This window comes from Camelus dromedarius, chromosome 34, assembly GCF_036321535.1.
Source record: "Camelus dromedarius isolate mCamDro1 chromosome 34, mCamDro1.pat, whole genome shotgun sequence".
Taxonomy (NCBI): domain Eukaryota; kingdom Metazoa; phylum Chordata; class Mammalia; order Artiodactyla; family Camelidae; genus Camelus; species Camelus dromedarius.
In genome coordinates this window covers 9,798,146-9,820,808 of record NC_087469.1, presented here as the reverse complement: position 1 = coordinate 9,820,808, position 22,663 = coordinate 9,798,146, and the positions used below count along the sequence as shown (strand labels likewise).

Genomic DNA, 22,663 nt, shown 5'->3' with positions numbered 1-22,663 from the left:
TTCTAAAATTCACTAAGAATCTCAAGGGACCTCAAAAAGCCACAACAATTGAAAGGACAAAGTTGGAGGACTCATATTTCTTGATTTCAAAGCTTTACTACAAAGCTACAGTAATCAAAGTGGTGTGGTACTAGCATAAGGATAGACGTATAGACCAATGGAATAAAACGGAAAGCCCAGAAATAAATCTTCACACATACTAACTTTTGACAATGCCAACAAGATAATTCAATTGGGGAAAGAATGGCCTTTTCAACAAATGGTGCCGGTACAAAAGGATATACATGCAAAACAACGAAGTTACACCCTTACCCTTACAACATACACAAAAATTAACTCAAAGTGATCATAAGGGTAACCTTTATGACCTTGGATTAGGCAATGGTTTCTTAGGTATGAAACTAAAAGCACAAGTAACTTAAAAAAAAAAAAAAAAAGGACTTCATCAAATTTAAAAATTTTGTGTTTCAGATACTATCCAGAAAGTGAAAAGACGACCCACAGAATGGGAATAAAGTTTTATAAACCATATATCTGATAAGAATCTAGTATCCAGAATATGTAAGGAGCTCTTAACAATAAAAAGACAAATAATCCAATTCAAAAACGAGCAAAGGATTTGAACAGACTTTTCTCCAAAGAAGATATACAAATGGACAATAAACACACAAAAAGACTGCTCATTTTATTACTCATTATGGAAACTAAAATCAAAACCACAATGAGATATCCACTTCATACCCAGCAGGATGGCTATAATCAAAAAAACAGTAACAAGTGCTGGTGAGAAGTTGGAACCCTCATACATCGCTAGGGGAATATAAAATGGTGCAGCTGCAGTGGAAAATAGTTTGGTGGTTCCTCAAAAAGTTAAATATAGAATTATCATATGACTAAGCAATTTCAATATACTCCTAAGCATATACCCAATAGAACTGAAAACATATAGCCTCAAAAAAAATTATACATAAATGTTCATAGCATTATTAGTAATAGTCGAAAGTAGAAACAACCCAAATGTCCATAATAAAAATGTCAATACAATATTATTTAGCTGCAAAAAGGAATGAAGTACTGATGCATGCTACAACATGGATGAATATGAAAACATGCTAAGTGAAAGAAGCCAGACAAAAAAGGCCACATGTTACATGATTCCACTTAAATGAAGTGTCTAGAACAGGCAAATCCACAGAGATAAAAAGTAAACATTAGTGACTGCCAAGGGCTGGGGGGAAGTAGGAGTGGGGAATGGGGAGTGACCTAATGAGTATGGGATTTTTTTGGGGGACGATGGAAACGTTCTGGAATTAGTGGTGATGGTTGCACAACTCTGTGAACACATGAAAAACCACTGAATTATATACTTTAAAAGGGTGAATTTTATGGTATATGAATTACATCTCAATTTTAAAAACTGAATAGGGGAAAAAAGCCTCTAAACAACCAAAATACAGCTCATAAGATTACACAATAAAGCCATATATTTTCCTTTACCACCCCCTCCCAAAAAATCGTATTCTCACCTGAAATTTATTTATCCCTTTATATATAATTTGTACAAACCTCGTTGTATGGTCAAAGCCCATAGTGGATTAAAAGTTACATATTAGGTGGAATGAAATTGATAAGACAGACATACAGGTTTTAAAAAGGCAGAAGAACTTAAAAGCAGGGTGAAGTTATTTAGTAAGGGCAAACTGGATGACACGCTTCATTAGGTCCTGGCAGTACCACTGATAAAACACCCTGATACACTAATCTATGTTAATAGTAATGAAAATAACAAAGATGATTAATGTAAGAGCTAGCCCACTTATCACTTTTAATGTGCCAAACACTGTTCAAGGTACTAAACATTTAGTTATTTACCAAACTCCCAACAACCCTACAAGGAAAGTACTACTATTATCTCATCTTACAGATGAGGAAACTGAGGTATCACATAGCTAAGTAGGTGGAAAAGATTCAAACTAAGGCAGCTGGCTTCAAAGCCCATCCTACCAATACATTATTCTGCCTCTCAATGATGAACTATCAGTCATAAAAAAAGTTAAACAATGTTCAGTGTGCTCTAAGAAGACCAGAAAATCTACAATTTTTATTTCACTATAAAAATGCTCCTTAAAAACAAAAACAAAAAAACCTGTTCTATAGCAGCCTGTTATCTATAGGGGAAAGTCTAGAGGTCAAAAAACAGCTCTTTACAATCTGACTCCAACCTGTATTTCCAGCTTATCTATCTCCCCTAATTCTAGCCAAACCAGACTGCTCGCGTTCCTTAACTATACAGAGCCTGCATTTCCATGCCACTGCGTTGAAGGCCTTTTCTTCACTTCTCTGCCTAGAAAATTCCTATTTGCCCTTCAAAACCTAGCTCAAGTAACACTTCCTCTGTGTTACCTTCACTGATAGTACTAGGCAAAACTGTGTTCACACAGCATTTTGTAGATCTCTATTAAAGCATTTAACATATTACATCAGAATTGAATGCTTAACTCTTCTTTTCACCTCCAAGAATCTGAACCTAGTTCATTGCTAATAATAAGTAAAATTTTTAAGTTTTGGTACCTACTAACAAAGTCTAAATTTTTTTTTTAACTCAGTAATACAAAATGACTAGTTAGCCAAGGTCCATGTAGTCAAGGTTTTATTTTAACAAAAGTCATGAAATTTAAATAATTAAAAGGGATAAAGTTCATTCTCATAAAAACCAGAAGTTAAAGTTTCCTACAGACTAAATTCAGTCACCAGAAACCTTTTTAAGGAGAAAATACTGATACTCTGGACCAAACCTGAGTAATTTGTCACAGTAAAGGTAACATGAATAACAACATGGGTAAAATTTTAAGTGCAAGACGAAGGTTCCCAGATTCTAAGCCAACAGAGTCAAAGGCTGCAAGGATACCATTTACTAAGCTGCTGCTCAAGTAATGTATGCTAACTGAAAGCCCTGAGAAATTACTGTCTCTCCCAATTCAAGTCACACCTCAAGAGTAAGTTACTCCCTAAGAAGTTCTAACAGAGTTTACATTTTATTACTTGTTCCAAATGACTTAATATTTATTTTCAACTGGACAAAACCAAACACAACTATACCCATGAACACAATCAACCTATTTATCTCCCAATATGTAATTTACATCAAGCCAATAACATATGGGACAGTCAATATAGCTTTTACCACTTAATAAATACGAAAGAATACCTAATGGTCCCTCAAATATTATTGAACTAACTGCATCTGCCAGTTCTATTTGGAAAGCATTCTATTCTATTTGAAAAGTATTTTACCTAAAAAGGAAATGTCATTTCACATCACTTCATTTAAAGAAAAAAAAAGTTATCTAAACTGCTGGCTTAGGGAGGGGAGGATATAGCTCAGTGGTAGAGTGCATGCTTAGCATGCACAAGGTCCTGGGTTCAATTCCCAGTATTTCTGTTTAGAAAAAATAAACAAGCAAATAAACCTAAAATTATCTCCCCCTTCCATTTAAAGAAAAAAAAAAGTTTAAAAAAAAGAAAGAAACAAAAGGAAAAAACTTAAAAAGGAAACAAAAAAAATTTTTTTTAATTTTATTAAATAAATAAATAAATAAAACTGCTGGCTTAATTTTTTTCCGATTATCCCATACTTATAACTTACCTAATATGCTACCAGCTTGCAACATCCGACCTCTTATTATCTATTCCCAACCTCAGTTTAACCCAAACTTCTTTCTTTCAAACTCTCACCTATCTACAAACTTTCATGATCTTCAGGGTCTCTGAAGGACCTGCTGCCTCCAACTCATTTTCATGACTATAAGTCACTGACTTTTCAGAGATAAACAAATGACCAGGGATGACCCAGAGCTAGGGATGGTTCAATACCCTCCAAGGTAACATTTTATACAAAACACAGCTTGAAATCAAATGTCAACTTTGCGTTCTATTCTTGTTGACATAAAATTAAAACCAACTCAACTACTTCTAAGTGTTACCCACTTGGGCAGTCACAGACCTGAATAAATATTTGTGTAGTGTTCTCCATTACCTAGGCTGAGAATTCTCCTCATACATTCTTTCTTTTCCCTCCTTGAAGAGGCTTATGGTCTGCTTAGTTTTCTTCATCAAATTTTCCATGAACACCCTAAAATACTCATTTTCTCCAAGTGACTCCATCTTCCCCTCATATCTTGACAAGATAGTGCGGAGATGCTGGTAGGTATCTGGCAGCAGGTCTAAGATATAAGGTGGGCTATTCTTTAGCGCCAGCTTTGGGTTCTGACACAAACGCACCACCTGCAACAAATGGAAAAGAAGGGCTATTACTTGGAGGATCTTAAGGGCAACTTCCTTTTTTAAGTTTAAAAAAGTTATAAAATATTGCTCTTTTGCAGAAATATAAAAAATATTTAATAAGAAATGATCCATAACCCCCTCCCGCCCACAGGCAATCATTTTACATTTTTTAGTGGTCCCCCTAGAAGGGTGGGTTCTTAAAACCATATCTAACAGTTCAGACAATACACAGAAAACTAAACAACTGGACGGGGGGGAAATCCACACATAAGCCTAAAAAATGTTAGATGAAGTATGGCAAATTCCTTTTAAATGCATGGCTCACTCCACAAGAGAATAAAGAAAATTCCCAGGGGCAGAATTAGAGAACATGGCTGCCCTGGGAGGTAACCTCGGTAACTTAGGGGCCCAGAGCTGTAACCACCGGGGGGGGGGGGGGGGGGGGGGACAGGAGCACAGAGGTCTTGGACTCAGTCAAGAGTTGAACTGAGATATCACTCCTTCCCATATAAAGGACTCTCAGAATTTATCTGATAATTCTTTTTATTTTCTTTTACTTAATTCTTTTTATTTTCTTTTACTTTCTTTTCTGAGTTCTTATGTTTTAAGTAGGTCTCTTTTAAAGAACATAAAGCTAGATTTTTTAAAATCCAGTACAATAATCTTTCTTTTTTAACTGGTGAGTTTAGTCCATTGGTGAGTTTAGTCCATTTTATATTTCTTACAATGACTGATAATTTTTATTTATTCCTACCATCTTCTTTTGCACTTTCCATTTACAGATAGACTGGGATTTCAAAATTGTAGAATAGATAAACAAGATTACACTGTATAGCACAGGGAAATATACACAAAATGTTATGATAACTCACAGAGAAAAAAATGTGACAGAGAGTGTGTATATGTCCATGAATGACTGAAAAATTGTGCTGAACACTGGAATTTGACACAACATTGTAAAATGATTATAAATCAATAAAAAATGTTAAAAAAAATATAAGTAACAGAAAGAAAAAAATAAATTTTATTTTATTTGTGGATGATATAACTGTCCATGAAAAAAATAAAACAGAAAATGACAAAGCATTAGAAACAAAATTCTAATAGGTTGCCGGATTCAAAACTGATATACCAAAACAAACAGCACTCATAAATATTTTATAAATAATTTTAAAATATAACTTTAATTACTGCCATTCAAAACTGTATGAATAAAAATTTAACGCTCCTAGGAATACATCTAACAAAAGATGTGCAAGACTTTTATGAAGAATATTATAAAACTTAACTGAAGAACATAAAGATAGAAATTAACGGAGAATTCTATCATGTTTAAGGAGAGAAAGGCTCAATAGAGAGATACCAGTTTTCCCCCAAATTAGTGTATGAATTCAGTGCAATTCCTATCAAAATTCCAAAAAGCTTTTTCTTGGAACTTACTTAACAAGTTGATCTCAAAACCCACATGGAAGAGAAAAAGGCCAAAACCAGTCAAGCCTATTTTGAAAAATCACAGAGTAGGTGGGATATTCACTCAATAAGCTATCAAAACTTTTTCATATCTTATAATTAAAATACTGTGATGCTGACCAAAGACAGATGAACGGCCAAAAGGAAAAGAAGAAAGCCCAGAGACACACGTATGTGGAAATTCAGTGTCAGAAGTGGAATTACAAAACACAATTCAAGAGAATAACTATTGGAAAACTGGTTATTCATACAGAAAAAAAAAAAACTAGGTGCCTTACACCTTGCATGAAAGTGAATTTCAGATGAATTAAAGATCTGATTGTGAGGAGAAAAAACTTTAAAGCCTTTAGGAGAAAACTGGAAAACATGTGTTGAACTTTATGATCTCAGAGAGGAAGTATTTCTTAAAACACAAAAATAAATCATAAGATGCAAAGACTGATTAGTTTGACAATACTAGTATTTTAATTACAATAAATCATAAGGACTACTGAACTTTTTTTCCCATTCATTTAAAAAAAGTCAGTGCAATTAAAATACTGGATATTCTTCAATATCCTTCTCATTTTCTTCTTCGTAAACTGAAACATTCATCAATGAAATATCCTTTACCTCTAGTAATGCTTCTTTCCTTAAAGTCCACTTTATCTTATACAGCTAAACCAACTTTCATGGCTTAGTGTTTGCATGGTTTATCTTTTTCCATTCTTCCACCTTCAAACTTTCTGTATTCTTACACTTAATGCATGACTCTTCATATGCAGAACATAGTTGGTTTCCTTTTAACCCATTCTGACAATCCTTAGTTTTAACCAATTTCACCTGTTTATACTTCAGCTGTTTAAACTTATTATTGTAGGTCAAATATTGGCAATTTCATATGGTTCACTTAGTAAGTACTGATCCTATAATACATAATAAAATAATTTACTGTTTGTTTTATGTGTCTCTCCTGTTTCATATTCCTTTATCTCCCCTTTCTTGCTCTCTCTTGGTTTATCCATTTTTTTAATTTTCCCAATTTTCTCCCTCATTAGCTTGTCAAATATATATTCTTTTACTACTCTTTTAGTGATTACCTTAGTAATTATAAAATGCATCTCTGACTCATGAAGTCTTATATAAAGTAGTACTTTTACCACTACCCAGACAATGCAAGGAACTTGGAACACTAACTCCATTTACTCTTTTCAAGTTATGTGCTATTACTATCATATACTTTAATTCCATATATCCTATGAAGTCCACAAGTCATTACTATTACTATTGTTACTTTACAGTCGATATTCATTCATATTTACCCACATAACCACCCTTCCCAGTGCTCTTCATCGCATCTGAAACCATTTACCTCCAGCCTAAAGAACATCCTTTGGTATTTCCTTTAGGGTATAGCGTGCTGGCTACAAATTCTCCTTAGTTTTTGTTTATCTGGAGACATCTTTCCTTTGTATCCACTTTTAAAGGCTATTTTCATAAGGATAAGGATTGGCAGTTATTTTCTGTAATCACTTTATCGCTACAGGCATACCTCAGAGGTACTGCAGTTTTAGTTTCAAACCACTGCAAGAAAGGGAGTACGGCAATAAATCAAGTATCGCCATAAAGTGACACACACAAATTTTTTGGTTCCCTAGTGCATATAAAAGGTATCTTTACACTACCCTGTAGTCTATGAAGTATGCAACAGTATTACGCCTTAAAAAACAATGTGCGTACCTTAATTTAAAAACACTGATAAAAAAATGCTAACCATCAACTGACAACAGAGGGTTGCCACAAACCTTTAATTTATAAAAAATGCATTATCTGTTAAGTGCAATAAAGCGAAATGCAATAAAACAAGGTCTGCCTGTATTATCTCATGCCTTCTGGATGCCACTGTTACTGCTGAGAAGGCAGGCTGTCAGTCTCGTTGCTCCCTTGAAGGTAGAATGTCTTTTATCCCATGGTTGCTTTTAACATTTCTCTTTGCCCCAGGTTTTCAGCAATTTTACTATGATGTGCCTAGGTATAGTTTACTTTCGATTCTTCCTGGTGTTTATAGAGCTTCTTTGATTTATGACTTCATGATTTCCATCAGTTTGGGGAAATTCTCAGTTAATTTCTCATCAAATATTGCTTCTGCCCCATGGTCTTTCTCCTCTCCTATAATTTCAAGTACTTATAAGAACTTTTACTCCATATTCCTTTTGTCTCTCACACTCTTTTGTGTATCCTTCATCCTTTTCTCTACCAATGCTTTAGTCTGGATTTTTTTTTTTCTGATGTGTCTTCCACTTCATTAATTTTTTCTTCAGCTTTATGCTGTTAAATCCACCCACTGAATTCTTAATCATCATAGTCTTAATCATAATAAAATTCTTATGCTTTTCAGTTTTAGAGTTTCTATTTCATTCTTTATCATTTCAGCTCTGTCAAAATTATCAATTTTATCTTTAATTCTTCTAATGTATTAATCATAGATATAAGTCCATGACTGATAGCTCAAATATCTGCCCCCTGCAGGTATGCTTCTATTAACAATCTTTCCTGTTGATTTTCAATTGTAGTTTATTTTTTCATAAGCCTAGTTATTTATTTATTGAATGATGAACATTGTACATAAAAATTATATCAACAAAAATAGGAGGTTATGGATGATATTCAAAAAGGACTTACTTTTGCTTCTAGCAGACTGCCTAGGGACACTAGGAATTCCAGGTCATCTTAATCTAATCTAAAATTGAGAGGATTAAGAAGCTGGGCTTCAGTCTTCAGTCCCAGGCTTCAGGCTTCAGATTGGTTTGCTTCTGTTTTACCCTTACTCTTACAATTCAGACCCTCAGGGACCCCAACCACAAAATCTAGTGTTTCCCAGACCCTTCCACTTGGCAGGCCCTAATTCCAATTTTCTGTCCTCCTTTAATATTTTGAAAACTCAGTGTCTCAGCTGTCACCTCCAGAATCATCAATGACCTTATGGGCAAGGGAGCCTCAAAAATCAGACTTACCTCTCAGAGCTTTCTTTATCTTCCAGAACCTGGCCTCTAATTTCTCACTGCTTTTATAGCAACGTCTTCTAGCTTTTCTAGTCAGCAGTATTATTTGGTTTGAAACAACCTAGTCTAACATTGGAAGAAGCAGAAATCTGACATCCTACCCTTTATTTCATATTTTAAAATGCCTACATTCTTGTGTCACCAAAATCTCATTATAAACTTTTTAAAGGTGTCTAAATGATTCTATTCTATGAATATACCATAACATATCTTAAACCATCCCCTCCACTTTACTTTAACATTTATGCTGTTTTTAAGTTTTCACTGTGATGAACATCTTTAAGCATTTTATTCTTCTACGCATCAGATTATTTCCTCAGTATAGATCCCTCAGAATTGGATTAGGGTCATCTAGAACAACTGCAGAATTCCCATTTAATTACTAACGACTCATCAAATGATGTAAGACAGTATTATAAATTTTAAACTAAATATTTTATTCTCTGTACATCATTTCCTGAACTCTTGAAAAATAGCCCTCTATAAGCCTAGCAAATAAAGACAAGCTGAATCAACAAAAATACCTGATTTATAAATATTTTAACAGTGTTTTAGGAAGCTACTCATCCTATCAAGAGTTTCAAGCCAAAAGGGAACAACACAGCCAAGAAGAAAGGACTCTACCTCAGATGACAACTATATTCTAAGTGCAACGGAGTTAAAAACTCACATTAATAAACAAATCCAAATTTATAAATATTATATTTCAAAACCTCATTTGTAAGTCTGACGTTTATGAATCAGAATATACATTTATAATAAAAATATTAAAATGGTAAGTTCTTAAATTAATCCACGGAGGGAGTTAGGAGAAACTGATACTGAGACTAAGAGATCAAGATCCAGCAAATACTACCAGAGGCAGATGACTGAAGGTTTTTATTTTCAAAGAATACTGAACTTACTTTATATGGAGAAAGAAAGGGGAAAGATAAATGAAAAGAAAATGGAAAATGGGATCTACAACACAGCTAGGAGCACCAAACACCCAACATCATTAAAAAAGGGACACCTCCTTACTCTAAAACAGGAAGAAAGGGAGTAAGGATAGGTTTAGACAGACACAAATTTAGAGATACGGAGACAGGAAATTTAAGAGGGTTGTACCTGATGGTTTTGATTTTTCCTAATGTATCCATTCAACTAATATGTCAGGCACTGGGACACAGAAGTGAAAATACAATGTCCCTGAATCTGAGAGGAATCAGACAATAAACAACAAAAAGGAAATCAACAAAAAAAGTATCAGGTTCTATGCAGAGAATTAAAATAATAAGAAAATATCAGGTGACTATTTTAGAATGGCGAATAGGAAAAGCTTCTCTGAGGTGAATTTAGGCTAAGAGTTGAAGTTACAGGAAGGATCCAGTCAAGCAGAATCAGCACAGAGTAGCCCAAATGGAGAGAACAATTAATCCAACATCCCTAAAGTAGGAACAGGTTTGGATTTGGGGAATTGAAAGGTCAGTAAGACCAAGTGTAGAGAGCAAGGTAGCGAGGGTGATTAGAGATGAGGCGTAGTCAGGGAATTAGCAAGGTGACATCACGATAAAGCCTAAAATATAAACTTCTAAGTGCTGCATTAAAATTAAAATGTTTTAATATCTTGACAAGACTACATCAAATAGCCACATCAAAATGTCCTGTTCCAGTCATTTACCTTCAATAAATTTCTTAACCTCTGAGCCTCAGTTCTTTTACCTTTAAGACAGAGGTAATACCCACCTCATAACAAACGTTATGAAAAGACTGCACAGTTTCCAATAAAGCAGACATCCAATGTTAGTTCCCTCCCCATTTCCATACAACTTAATCAGGCTTATCTGCAGAGGAGGCAGGAATTACCTATTGAAGATAGAATGTTATATCACACATAATCTTTTGATGACTCCCAGAAAATGACACCGTTATTCCTACCATCCCAGCCATGCCACACTACCCTCCCAAACCTGCATAGCCTCTGACTACCTGGTAACCAAGGAATAAAGAAAAGGCAGCAGGCCGCCCTAGAAGAGGGTGACCAACTATCTGCAAAACCTACAGTATCCACCCCTTCAAAGGTACAAACCAAGTAGAGCACTCAATAAATGTATTTACATTTATATCCAGGGCTACACACACCAATACATATATTCTCCCTGTTTAAAGGCATTAACATAACAGAACCCAGGTTAAAATGCAGTATTCGCCTAACACCTCTGAAAAAAAGGGTATACTTCCTTTCAACAACAACTAAACTAAAACTGTTCTGCCCAACCTGTAACATGCAATCAATAAATGCTGTTACTGACAATGAACTAAAAAAACATATTACCCCTAACATAGCAGATTTAAAATATCATGAGTTTTTTTTAATAAAATATCACGAGTTTTAAAATGTCTCCCAAACACTTGATTAGTTAACATTTTCAAACGACTACCACGCATGTTCCACAAATGTAATCAGTCCTTCCTTAGAATGTGACCTTGTATAGATCATCTGTAGATTAAATATCTACTTTTCTCAAGATCTTTCCAAGATGAATCATCACATGATCAGGGAAACCAGCATTCCACTAACAACTCTGTAAGTCTTTTAAGACCAACATGGGCCATGAAAAAAGTATATAGGTAGAGGAACTCTTTTGATCTTAAAATCTTCTGGAAAGGGAAAAAAAAAAAAAGGGCCCTAAATATTTATAACTTCGGGAGAAAAGTTCCAAAAAGGCTCTGTGAATAATTCAAGCCAATAGTTAACAAACATCAAAAGCCAAAAGAACCTATCTTTATTACTTAGTGAATTTTAAACTGGCAGTTTTTGTTAACCTCTAAAGCCCAAATGTGCATTCTAAGCTTAAAAACATTCACCAATAAGCAGAGGAAAAACAACAACAAAAAAACATTCACCAAAAAATTTCTCAAAGATATTTTCCTGATTAGTCTGTTCTCCATTTGGCCAATTTTATTTTGCTTTCCAAGTCTCGCAATAGCAAACATGGCTTCCTTTTGTTTACTTCTGCTTGTACATTTACAGCATCACTCAGAAAAATGTCAAAAAGAAACATGCTTAGCTCTGGGAAACCAACAGTATTCTTGTACAGCTGCCACACACTCCATTCATAATAGCTTTCTCACTGGCCTAGCTCCTCCCTTTGCTTCTGCCAAGGCTCAATGGTCAAGAGAAAAAACTGGAAAGTGCTATGATTGCAATAAAGAGGAATAAAATTATGCTTGGAAATTGCTAAACTTTTAAAAAGAGAAAAGAAGTTACAGAGAACAGTGGCCTAAGTCTAGTTCTATTCTGAACACAGAATCTCTTCCTACACTAAGGAACTGTAAGTCTAGTTAGGCTGAAAACGTAAGCATATAGGACTATGAATAAGTATTTTTATCTCCGTAAACCTTATCCATGGAAGCATTTTTCATTTTAAACTTGTTCATATGTTAAAAAACATGATTAAAACAAGTACTATGCTTCAAAAGCAAGTATTCAACATGTTGAGTTATACCTACAACACATAAAATTTGATTACAGTGTTGAAGATTCAATTGCTCAAGAGAAGGGGAGGTATAGTGGAAAGGCCACCAGAACAGGAGTCCAGAGGCCTGGGTCCTACCTAGACTGGTGACTGACATTAAGTGGCTATGTGACCTTGGGCAAGTTATTCATCTCTCTGACTCTATAAATTAAACAGATCAATTAATCTCTTAAAGCCTTTTTAAAGCTTCAAGTTTTAGAAATTAATCAACTCAGAAACTTGAAGAGGTTTAACAGTTTTACATGTGTGAACTATAGTGAAGCTTTTAAATGAAAACAACTTGTGATTGTTTTTCAAAGAGAAATCAGAAACCCACACTTTATTGAAAAAAAGTGTCATCACTAGATAATGGCCCCAAGGAAAAAAGTCTTTTACTTCAAATTACTATTCCCCATTATTGATTTATCAAAATTCCATTCAGGGACTTGAACTGTAATTACTACCTAACACTCCTCAAATACCACCCAACACTATTTATTAAAAACACTATGCCACTTAGAACTAATTACCAATCTCATTACTTTCATTTCTCACATTAATTGAAGAAAAAAAATACATCCATTACGGTGTAGGAAATTAAATAACCAACACGTGCTGACAGCTTAACCATGCAGTTTTTATACACAGATTCTATGTATAAAAGGGAAATATAACTCTATCCCCAGACTTATCAGAGCAACTTCACACCAGTACCATGAACTAGAGATTAAATGATTTTAGCATCGCTTTTGAATGTCAGACTATAATCAAGGCACAACTGTTGATTACAGACAAGCCTGCTTGGTCTAAAGTTCTTCCCCAGGTCCAAACCCCTTTCTGGTCTCCCCAAGGATTAAGTAATGGTTTGCTTAATGATTCCCACAGGGCGTTCCCTGAGCCCTTTGTATACCTTCAGTTATATCCCCAGGTTACAGTGTGAGCACTGGGTCAGCCTTAACTCCCCAGCACCTGGTTTGTGTTCAGTAAAAGTGTGATGTTGGAAAGATGCCGACATAATTTTCACCTAAACTAGGAATCAGCTACCATATCTAAATCAATAAACTACACAAGGATTGTGGATGAAAGCAGATTTTTTTGGAGGGCAATATGCTAATATATATTTTTAAAACTTTAATATATGATTCCTTTAACCCAACACATCTCATTTCCAGGAGTTTATTCTAAAGATTATTTAGAAACTACATAACAGATAGTCACTGAAACATTGTTTCTAATACTAAAAATCAGAAATAACCTGGGAGTAAAATTACTATAACTCAATAAAAAAAAGTTTAAAAAAAAAAAAAGAACCTGGGAGGCTATCAATATGAATTTGTTAAATAAACATATATATATATATATATATTATAAAATCTTACGCAGTCCTTAAAAAAATTTCAGGGAGACCTACGTGTAGTATTAACATGAATGATCTCCATAATGTCACAAAAATTTTTTTAACTCTAGAATCATTTTTGTTTAAAAAATCCCACTTTTGCTTAAAAATGTATAATTTTATGAGTATGTATTACTTTCAAAATTTAAGAACATAATAATTAATATCTTAAACACAAATAAGATACTCTACTGTCATTTCTTTTTTTAAAAAAAATCTATCAAGCTTATCTAAAATAAAATCAGCTGTGGTACGGAGCCTTGCTACTTCAAGTGTGATCCCTGTCAGCAATGCAGAATCTCAGGCCCCACCCCAGATCTACTCAGACTCTACATTTTAACAAGATCCCCAAATTATATGAATTCATGTTAAAGTCTGAGAAACACTGGTTTATAAGAATCACTTAACACAGTCCAAATACTAGCTCAGGATCCACATAAACAAAAGTATTAGCTGGGTGGCTTGGGTTACCTAATCTCTCTGAATCTGCTTCATTCTTGTAAAACACATTATTTTGATATTTTCTGCTATTTTCAGCAGATGTGAAATTGTAAACTTCTCTACAGCATAAGGAATTATCAGAACTTAGTTATCAGTCTTAGCGAGTAAATGCTAAAATGGTAACAACTTGCTCAAGTCGATAAATCTCTCAAGGGCAATGCTATCCATCTAAACTTCTCAGGGCCACTTAGGAAAAGGGACTGGAGGGAAGGACTTCATTTTGTTTTTTTGGAGAGAGGTAATTAAGTTCATTTATTTATTTTAATGGAGGTACTAGGGATTAAACCCAGGACCTTGTGCTTGCTAAGCAGGCACTCTACCACTGAGCTATACCTTCCCCCAAGGACTTTAAATAGCAGACAGTGGTCACCTCTGGAGAGGGTGGTCATTTGGGGGTATGAGAGTAGAAAGGAACGTCTACATTTTGCTCTATATATCTTACAATTCATAAATTGTTTTTCACAAAGAGCGCTATTGGTGATATGTACCACTATTGAAAGGAGGCAGGAATTAGGACCCCATCCTCCTCACTGAAGTAGCAATGAATTGGTCTTATTTTAAGATTTGAAGATTTCCTCACGGTTCATGATCCCAGAGCCAGAGGGAAGGTCAGTGGTGTTTGTAAGAAGGCGCCAAAGGCAGTGGAGTCTGCTAAGCAAGACTCACCACCCATTCCACCAGTTGCAGAGGGGAGACCCAGGGTCACTGCTCATTCTTCTAGGGGAACCACACACAAGAGCGTCTATGGTAGTGGCATTGGTCAGCGGGAGCTTGAATCCCCTGAGGGTGTGTACCACCAATGCCATCATTGCACCCCTTTCCCTTCCTCCTTTTGGAAGCCACTGCAGGAAGGAACACTGTAGGGACAGAGCTAAGGCTGGCTTCCAGGGCTCCTGGTTGACTACTCCCACCTATTTCCTTCCAGCACAAAATGTGCTAATCATGAAAACATTTCACAATGACTTGCTTGTTATAATCCCCTTCTTCTAACAAAACTAATGTAGATCAGAATTAACTTCATTGGAAAACGTGATTGAAATTTAGGCTCAGTTTTCAATACTTAGTCCATTTTTCTTCTAATGCTCTAGATTAGATTAGGGGAATGATTTTCATAGGATAAATGTTATTGCATGTTTGAATATAATATGAATTCTGCTGAAAGAGAAGACTTAGGGACCTATCTGCCCGTGATTTTTCTAGTTCCTTGTATGTATACAGCTGACCAACGATGTATCAAAAATAGGTCTTACTATAGCCACAGAATGAACAGAGTGGATGATCTTCCTCAGCCTAACCCTACTTTTATTCTATATAGCCTTCAAAATTTCTATCATGAACTGTATGAAATGTGCAGTTGGGCTCATGTTTCTTAAGGAATAATGGAGAATTTTATATCCTTTGAGGGAATTCTTAATAGGCAAGAAAACAACACAATCATGTTTTACAATGACTATTACCTTTAGAACCCAAAAAACAAAAACCTACTTTTAGTAAATGTTACTTTAACTCAACACTCAAAAAAAAGATTCCCAACCTAATCCCCTTAACTACTGCACAGAAAATGAGGGAATCTGTTTTGATCCCACTTTATTTTGTTAAAGTTTGCACTTCGTTCCGCAAGAACTATGTGTTAGGCACAGGAACTAAAGTTAAAACAAAGCCTGATCCTGAAAAGCTCTAGTAAAGGGACAGAACTAAAAATGAAATAAAAAGTGGTAAAAAAAAAAAAAAAGTTAAGAAAAATGGGAAAATAACGTGTACACGCCTCTACAAAAACCATACAGAGTAACCAATACAAATAATTTGAAGAGACACAAATCCTTGCTTAAAAGCAGATATTTCTTTTAATGGTTCTAGTTAAACACCATGTTAACATCATTCAAGAGAACATCTACTTTGCTTGAATGTGTGAATGGTGGTGGGAGTGTGTGTGTGTATGCATGTGTGTGTGAAAACTGCTGTTGTGTACCTACACAGGTCACTTTCTGAAAAATTACTTGCTACAGAGATTGTCTTGTATACCTGAGAAGGTACTGTATGGAAGAAAGAACTAAGCCTTCGGACGTGGGTAATCCTGGATTCCAAGTCAGGCTCCACTACTAACTAAGTTACATAACCTCCCTGAGCCTAAGAGTCTTCATCTATAAAACAGGGATGGTACTGCCAAAGAACTACCGAAAGAAAGAAATGTTTAATGTAATTTAAAATGATTCCCACCCCTATAACACCTCCTTTTAGTATCCTTTGGAGCACACAGAGCAATTTAATTTAACAAATATTTACAACACACTATTGTGTAAGGCCTTGTGCCTGGACACTGCAGAAGAGAAACAGATTACAGTTGCTGTCCTCATGGAGCTTACAATCTTGAGAGGTAAAGATAAACAGAGAAGATACAAGGGGTAGGGCAAGAAGGAGAAGGCAGTTAGCAGAAGGATTATCTTTTGAAAATGCTGTTTTAAACCCATGCTTTAAAATGAAGCATTTTTCTAATAAATTATACCCCGTTAAATAAATCAACACCTTAATGTTTTAATAACGTAAGCTAATTTAAAATAAAAACATAGCATGGATCTAAAATACCGCCAGCATGAGGCTTTACTTCAGAGGTGGCCAAATTACAGCCTGTAGCCTTTTTTTTGTTCACCTGCAGGTAAGAATGGCTTTTACATTTTTAAAGAGTTGTAAAAACAACAAAGAAACTGGGACTGAGTATGTGGCCGGCAATGTCCAAAGTATTTACTATCTGTCCCGTGACTGAAAAAGTTTGCCAGCTCCCACTCTACTTCGTAACGGAATTTTGAGTCTCTCACTAAATACCCTGATAATTCTATACTTATATTTAAGGCAATTTTTATGATTGTTCTCTCCACTCCCCTGCCCAGCTGTCTCTTTACTTACTAGCTACTTTCTTTACATACAAGTATCTTCACAAATATTAATTACAATATACCAGGATGGAAAAAAAAAAAAAACAAAACCCTAGTGGCTGACCACATCTTCTGCTTAATAACAAGCAGTCTAGCACAAGTCCTTTTCCAACACTAAGTTTCAGTTCCACAATGGAATAGTAAATTGGGCCTAGAGTGACCAGAATTCCGTGACTTATGCCGACTTCTCCATCCACATAGCAGCCAATACTAGGAGAGAGGAGACATAGTTTCCAGTGATAATCAATTGATTAATAAGTGGCTGGAATAATAGTCACCTAACTTCAACGACAAGGTTAAAACAGGTATGGGATGGTAACCTGGAACTAAATTCAATAAAAGTGTGGGACATTTTGTGGACTTGACAGTAATTTCTTCACCACTGATATCGCATGAAGTCAAGAAGGATTACTGACACATTTAAGACTTTTAATAGTAAAAATAAAGTGAAAAGGAGAACATCTATGCTCTAAATACCAAGAGTTAAAAAAAAACAATTAAGAGTAAAAGAGATGGTGCAATGTAACAAAACTACAGAAGTATTCAGAAAATCTGCAAAGCAGTACAAACCTACTGGACTAATATATCAGAAAGAAGAACCAAGTTTTCATTTCAGCACAGCTAGTAATCTGCGATATGGAGCACAGGGTACTAAAAATCATCTTTCAAGACAAGCAAAACAGGAATAAAACACCCTATGCCAGAATGGAAGAACTAGAAGCCTACTTTCCTTGAAACTATCAAAACCTGAAAAGCATTAGACTCAAAACTCTGAGTCGTCTTTATTCTCTCCAAATAATTAAACATTCTGTGAAAGAAATCGTAATTCAATACACATACTTTAAAGAGATGAAGGAGTGAGACTTAAGGGGGGATCTTATTTGGACTACCTTACAGAGACTCAAAGTCTGATAAAAAGTTTATTTTTTAATATATTTTTATTTAAGTATAGTCAGTTTACAATGTGGTGTCAAAAGTTTATTATTTTTAAGAAAGTCTCCAATCAATACAATTCTGATACACTGAATGTTCCCACACCTGTCTTAAATGAGAAAGTAATTAGAAATGCAAATTTTTTCCATTCCAGGAGAACATTTTTAAGTAATTAACTTTTTTTTTGGAGAGGGGATTCTTTTTTTTTTTTTTTAAAGTACTTTCTTTTTTTGTTGTTGTTTGGTTTTTTTGGGGGGGGAGGTAATTAGGTTTATTTATTTACTTATTTTTTAACAGAGGTACTGGGGCTTGAATCCAGGACCTTGACGATGCTCACACACTCTACCACTGAGCTATATACCTCCCCTCTAAATCCCTAAAATGCAAACCTACAAGCTTCAGATTCTGAATATACTCGATATATTTTTTTTAAAAGATGTCAATGCATTTAGAATTTCCTTTACGTGCCTAAGTTTCTTTAATGGTTTTAGTACAATTTCTAATAATGAAATTAGCATTACAATACCAATGCAATCGACATACAAATACCTGTTCATTAATTACAATGCCAATTATTTAACATGAGAAAAATAAGCCAGAAAAAGAAGCTTCTGAAACCAATGGTATCCATAACAGGAGTGCTAATTCACACACAGGACTTATTAAGCATTTATATAGCATATTTATGTTTGCAAAGTGCTTCATAATCACTTTTATTAGCTGTTTCTAGGCCAAAGCAATCCATGAAAACTTTACAGAAGAGGAACCTAGGCCCACAGAGGAACCAAAGAAAAACAACTTTATTCTGTTGGAAATAACACAATTCTCTTAAAATATATATGTCCGATCCTTCTAATCAATTTTCATCTGCAGTATGAATTTTGCAAAAATACGTTATTAATAAATGTGAAAAATATCAAGGAAATATTGAATTCTCTAGAACAAATAGTTAGGCTTTTGAACACTTTAAAGTACTTGGGACTAATCACTTTATTATACAGACACACAACTATAAGGAAGTAAAATTCTCCCACATACCAAACTTAAAGTGGGGCTATTTTTCACAATCGCTTTAAAAAGGTAATCAAAGCAGCTCATCCAACAAGCTTAAAGTCAGGTCCTGCAATAAGAAGTCAGGTTCCGCTACCAAAAAAAAGTAGAACCCACCTAAAAGCAGTGGGTGTAAGGAGGAAGTTCTGGAAGGAGTCAGAATCTGCTGCTTAACCCGCTCAGTCAATACATCTCTCCGAAGATAATGGTCATAACCAGAACTTGTGGTTTAATCAGTGCATATCTAAGCACCGGCAATGGATCACGTCCAATGTTTTTGGAGGATAAAAACTTAAGCCAGCTCTAGATGTGGAGGAAAGTTCCTTCCTCTGCTCATTTAAACACCCCCCTATTTCTTTTATCTTGGTGTTACATCTTAACGAGAAAAAAAAAAAAAAACTATACGCTCATCCAGAGCGCAGTTTGCCGGCGGAGTGGTCCTGACCCCAGGTCTCAGAGACTGTAAACGTAATAGCTGGATGCAGCTAACAGTCCTTGCCGGTAAATCAAGCGCTCTTTCTCACCCGCCTCCCTCCTATCTCCCGGGGCCAATTCCGCGACCCACAACCCTACACCCTGCACAGTGCCCTAAACTCTGCACCCCCCGTTATACTTCCGCCCCAGTGGCTCCCCAGTTAACCTTCACCCCAGCCCCCACCCCATCTTTGTCTCGCAACCCCAAACACACGACCTCAACGTTCCCCTACTCCCAACCGCAGCCCTTCCCCCACCGCCGACCCCCATCCTCCCGGTCTCCTCCCCACCCGCACGTCCCCCACCGCCCGGCCCCGTCACCCCAGCTCCTTGCCTCCCCAGCCTCGCACGACCCGTCCCCTCCCCCAGCTTCCTCTGTCCCTTCCTTCCCCCTCCCTCGGCCCCTCCGCCCACGCCCACCCTTGCTCCCGCGGGTCCTCGGCAGGCCTTTCACCTTGTCCATGAGCTTCCAGCACTTCTCCACCATCTTCTTGTCCACGGTCCCCGGCGGGTGGGGGCTGAGGTGGTGGTGGTGGTGGTGGTGCGGCTGGAAGGCGTCCTTCATGAGCCCGATCAGGCCGCCCGAGCCCGAGCCGCCGGAGCCGCCGCCTCCCCCGGCCCCGGAGCTCTTTTTCACATTGCCGGCCATGGCCCGGGAGGGTTAGGGGCCCAGCAGCGTCCGCCGGCTCCGCTCGGCTGCGAGTGAGGGAAAGAAGGAGGGCGTGAAGGAGGGGCCTCTCCCGGCCACCGCCGCCGGCCGTGCGGGCGGAGGGAGGGGCGGCCGCTGGGAGGGGAGTGGGCGGCGCCGGGAGCGCGGTCCGCGCGGGCGCGCCCCTTCAGGGAGCGCGAGCCCGGGGGCGGCAGGGAGCGCGCGGAGCTCGGGGAAGCGGGCGACGGCGTCCGAACTGGCTAGCGACCTCCCCTGCGCCACCCACTCCCGAGCCACAGCTCCCGGAAAGCCGCGGCCAAATTTCCGCGCCGCCTCCCCCAGCCCCGGGGGGGCGGGCCCAAGCGTAACCTTTGCGCCTGCGCCCTCTGCTGGAGGAGCGAGGAAAGGGTGGGGGCGGGGTCTAGCATGGAGTCTGCGCACTAGGCAGAAGCCGAGCTCTTCATGTTTCTCGTGGGTTGTGGGTTGTCGCTCCATGGGGAGGGGGTTATTGAAATATTTAAATTAAGATGGGTAGCCATAGAAAGAATTTCAAACTCAAGTCTTTCCCCCACATCTGACAAACGGGGAAACTGAGCTTAAAGTTATTTGCCTCTTCACACTGTGGGAGAAAAAGGGAAAATTTCCCCCCACTCCCTAGTGTTTTAAACTCCTCGTTAAGTCGGGAACAAGGACAGGAATGTGAAAGCTGCAGGTTGTTGCATCCTGATTAGACCCCAGAAAGTCTTGAAACACTCAGGCCGCGGGCTCTTCTTCCAGGTCTTTGACCTTCTGAAAACAAAACACTTACCCATTTTTTTACTTCTGAACACTAGTTCCTTTTCTGGGAATGGAATATGTACTTAGGACTCCCCTGCTCAAAGCATAGAACCGCAGGTCGGCACCGCTAGCATCAGGCTGTGACCACCGAAACTGTGAGCTTCAAGGCCTGGCCAGAGGTGTACTTGCTCCGCCTGCGGAACAGAAATGCAGTTCCCAGTTACTTCCACTTTTCTCATCTAAAAGTTCCGTTGGAAGAACTTTGAAAAAAAAAAAAAGAACTTCCCTCCCAAAGAAGGAAGTGCCCTGCCCTAATTTGCTAATTCTGAGCCTCAGCTCTAGGAGCAGGCAGGCCTTGCTATGTCAATAAGTACTCAGTTCCTCCTTAGATACCCCTCCTGGCTCTTACACGAAGCTGTTGACTGCCTAGAGAATTAAGCTTATCAAAGGATTCTGTAAGAGGGGAAAAAATATTTCTGAACTTGAGGACTTTTCAGCCAGACATCCTTGTTTTGCACTTTGGTGGGCTGTATCCAAGATTGATTGTGGAGTCAACATTATCATTTCCTAAGAATTTCCATTAATCAATTCCTATCTAGAAATAATTAGAATGTCTAAAGAGAAAATATAGGCAAAGCTCTTAGATAACTGGCAAAACTTTCCATCTCTAGTGCCTCCCCACCCTTAGTTGCAGACTCTCCTTTTCTCTCCCTTGGTCTATTGAAGCCTTCTCCTCACTGTTTTCCCTGCCACCTCCAATTCATACTGCCACCAGACCAGTCTCCCTAAAGTATAGTTCTGACATCACCCAAAAAAAAACCCCAACAACTCTAAATACTCCCCATTGCCTCCTGAATTAAGTTAACAGTCATGATCTAACTCTAAACTACCTTGCAGCTTATACTATTCCAATATGTATATCCTATGCTGGGTGATTCGCCAGGTCACAAAGTATAACAATTCTTTTTTCATCACCATTACTCAGACCATTCCCTCTGCAGAAAGAGCGCTACTAAAGTTCAATCATTCTTCAGACTCAACGCAAATATTATCCTCCTTACCAGACACTCCAGCCAGAAAGAATCCTTCCCTCCTCTAAATTTCTATAACCATTTGTTTCTCACCTGCAACACATTAATTTGTGCTATACTGTCTTATCAACTTTGGTTTTCCACAGTAACCTAGCATAGTGTAGATATACAAGGGTTTGTTCCTCCTTCATAGTCAAATCTTAGATTTAGTGGGGTACAGGTTAGAAATTAACCCTTGGAGCTATGTATGAGCTTGTAGGTCATCTGCATAGCTCTGGCTTCGGTTAAGGCTTCCAATTTGTATTATGTTCAGTATGGTTTGTATAGAATGGAATTGCATAATTTGCACTTTGTTTCTGCTGCAGTAAGCCATATTTCTTTTAACATACAATGACATATCTCTCACATTTGAATAGAGAGAGTGACCCTTCTTTCCTCTGTATCTCTTTAAAAAAACTCCTGGATGGGATCCTACTAGAAGGAGGACAGAATTCTGCTGAAATGACCTTTTCTAGTGAAGTGAAAAACTTCTGAACTGAGGTTAAAGAAAAGAGAAGAAAAGATTGACTTTTTTTTTTTTTTACAATTTTCACGTGGCTTGTTTTCAAAATGTACTAAAGATTGAATTGT

General features: G+C 37.2%; 1 protein-coding gene across 3 annotated transcripts in view; it reads right to left on the bottom strand.

Moving 5' to 3' along the window:
• CBL (Cbl proto-oncogene) overlaps positions 1 to 20,521 on the bottom strand; it is a 74,772-nt gene extending 54,251 nt beyond the window's left edge. Inside the window, exons 1-2 of one of the 3 annotated variants that reach the window (XM_031443505.2) lie at positions 20,031 to 20,521; positions 4,037 to 4,284 (exon numbers count right to left, since the gene is read on the bottom strand). In XM_031443505.2, coding sequence (XP_031299365.2) covers positions 4,037 to 4,284; positions 20,031 to 20,225 — 443 coding nt within the window. In that variant the 5' untranslated portion in view covers positions 20,226 to 20,521. Of the gene's footprint in view, positions 1 to 4,036; positions 4,285 to 20,030 lie in introns of those variants that run through there. The other 2 variants (XM_064482145.1, XM_064482144.1) reach the window with 2 other exon arrangements.
• Positions 20,522 to 22,663: the final 2,142 nt, after the last annotated feature.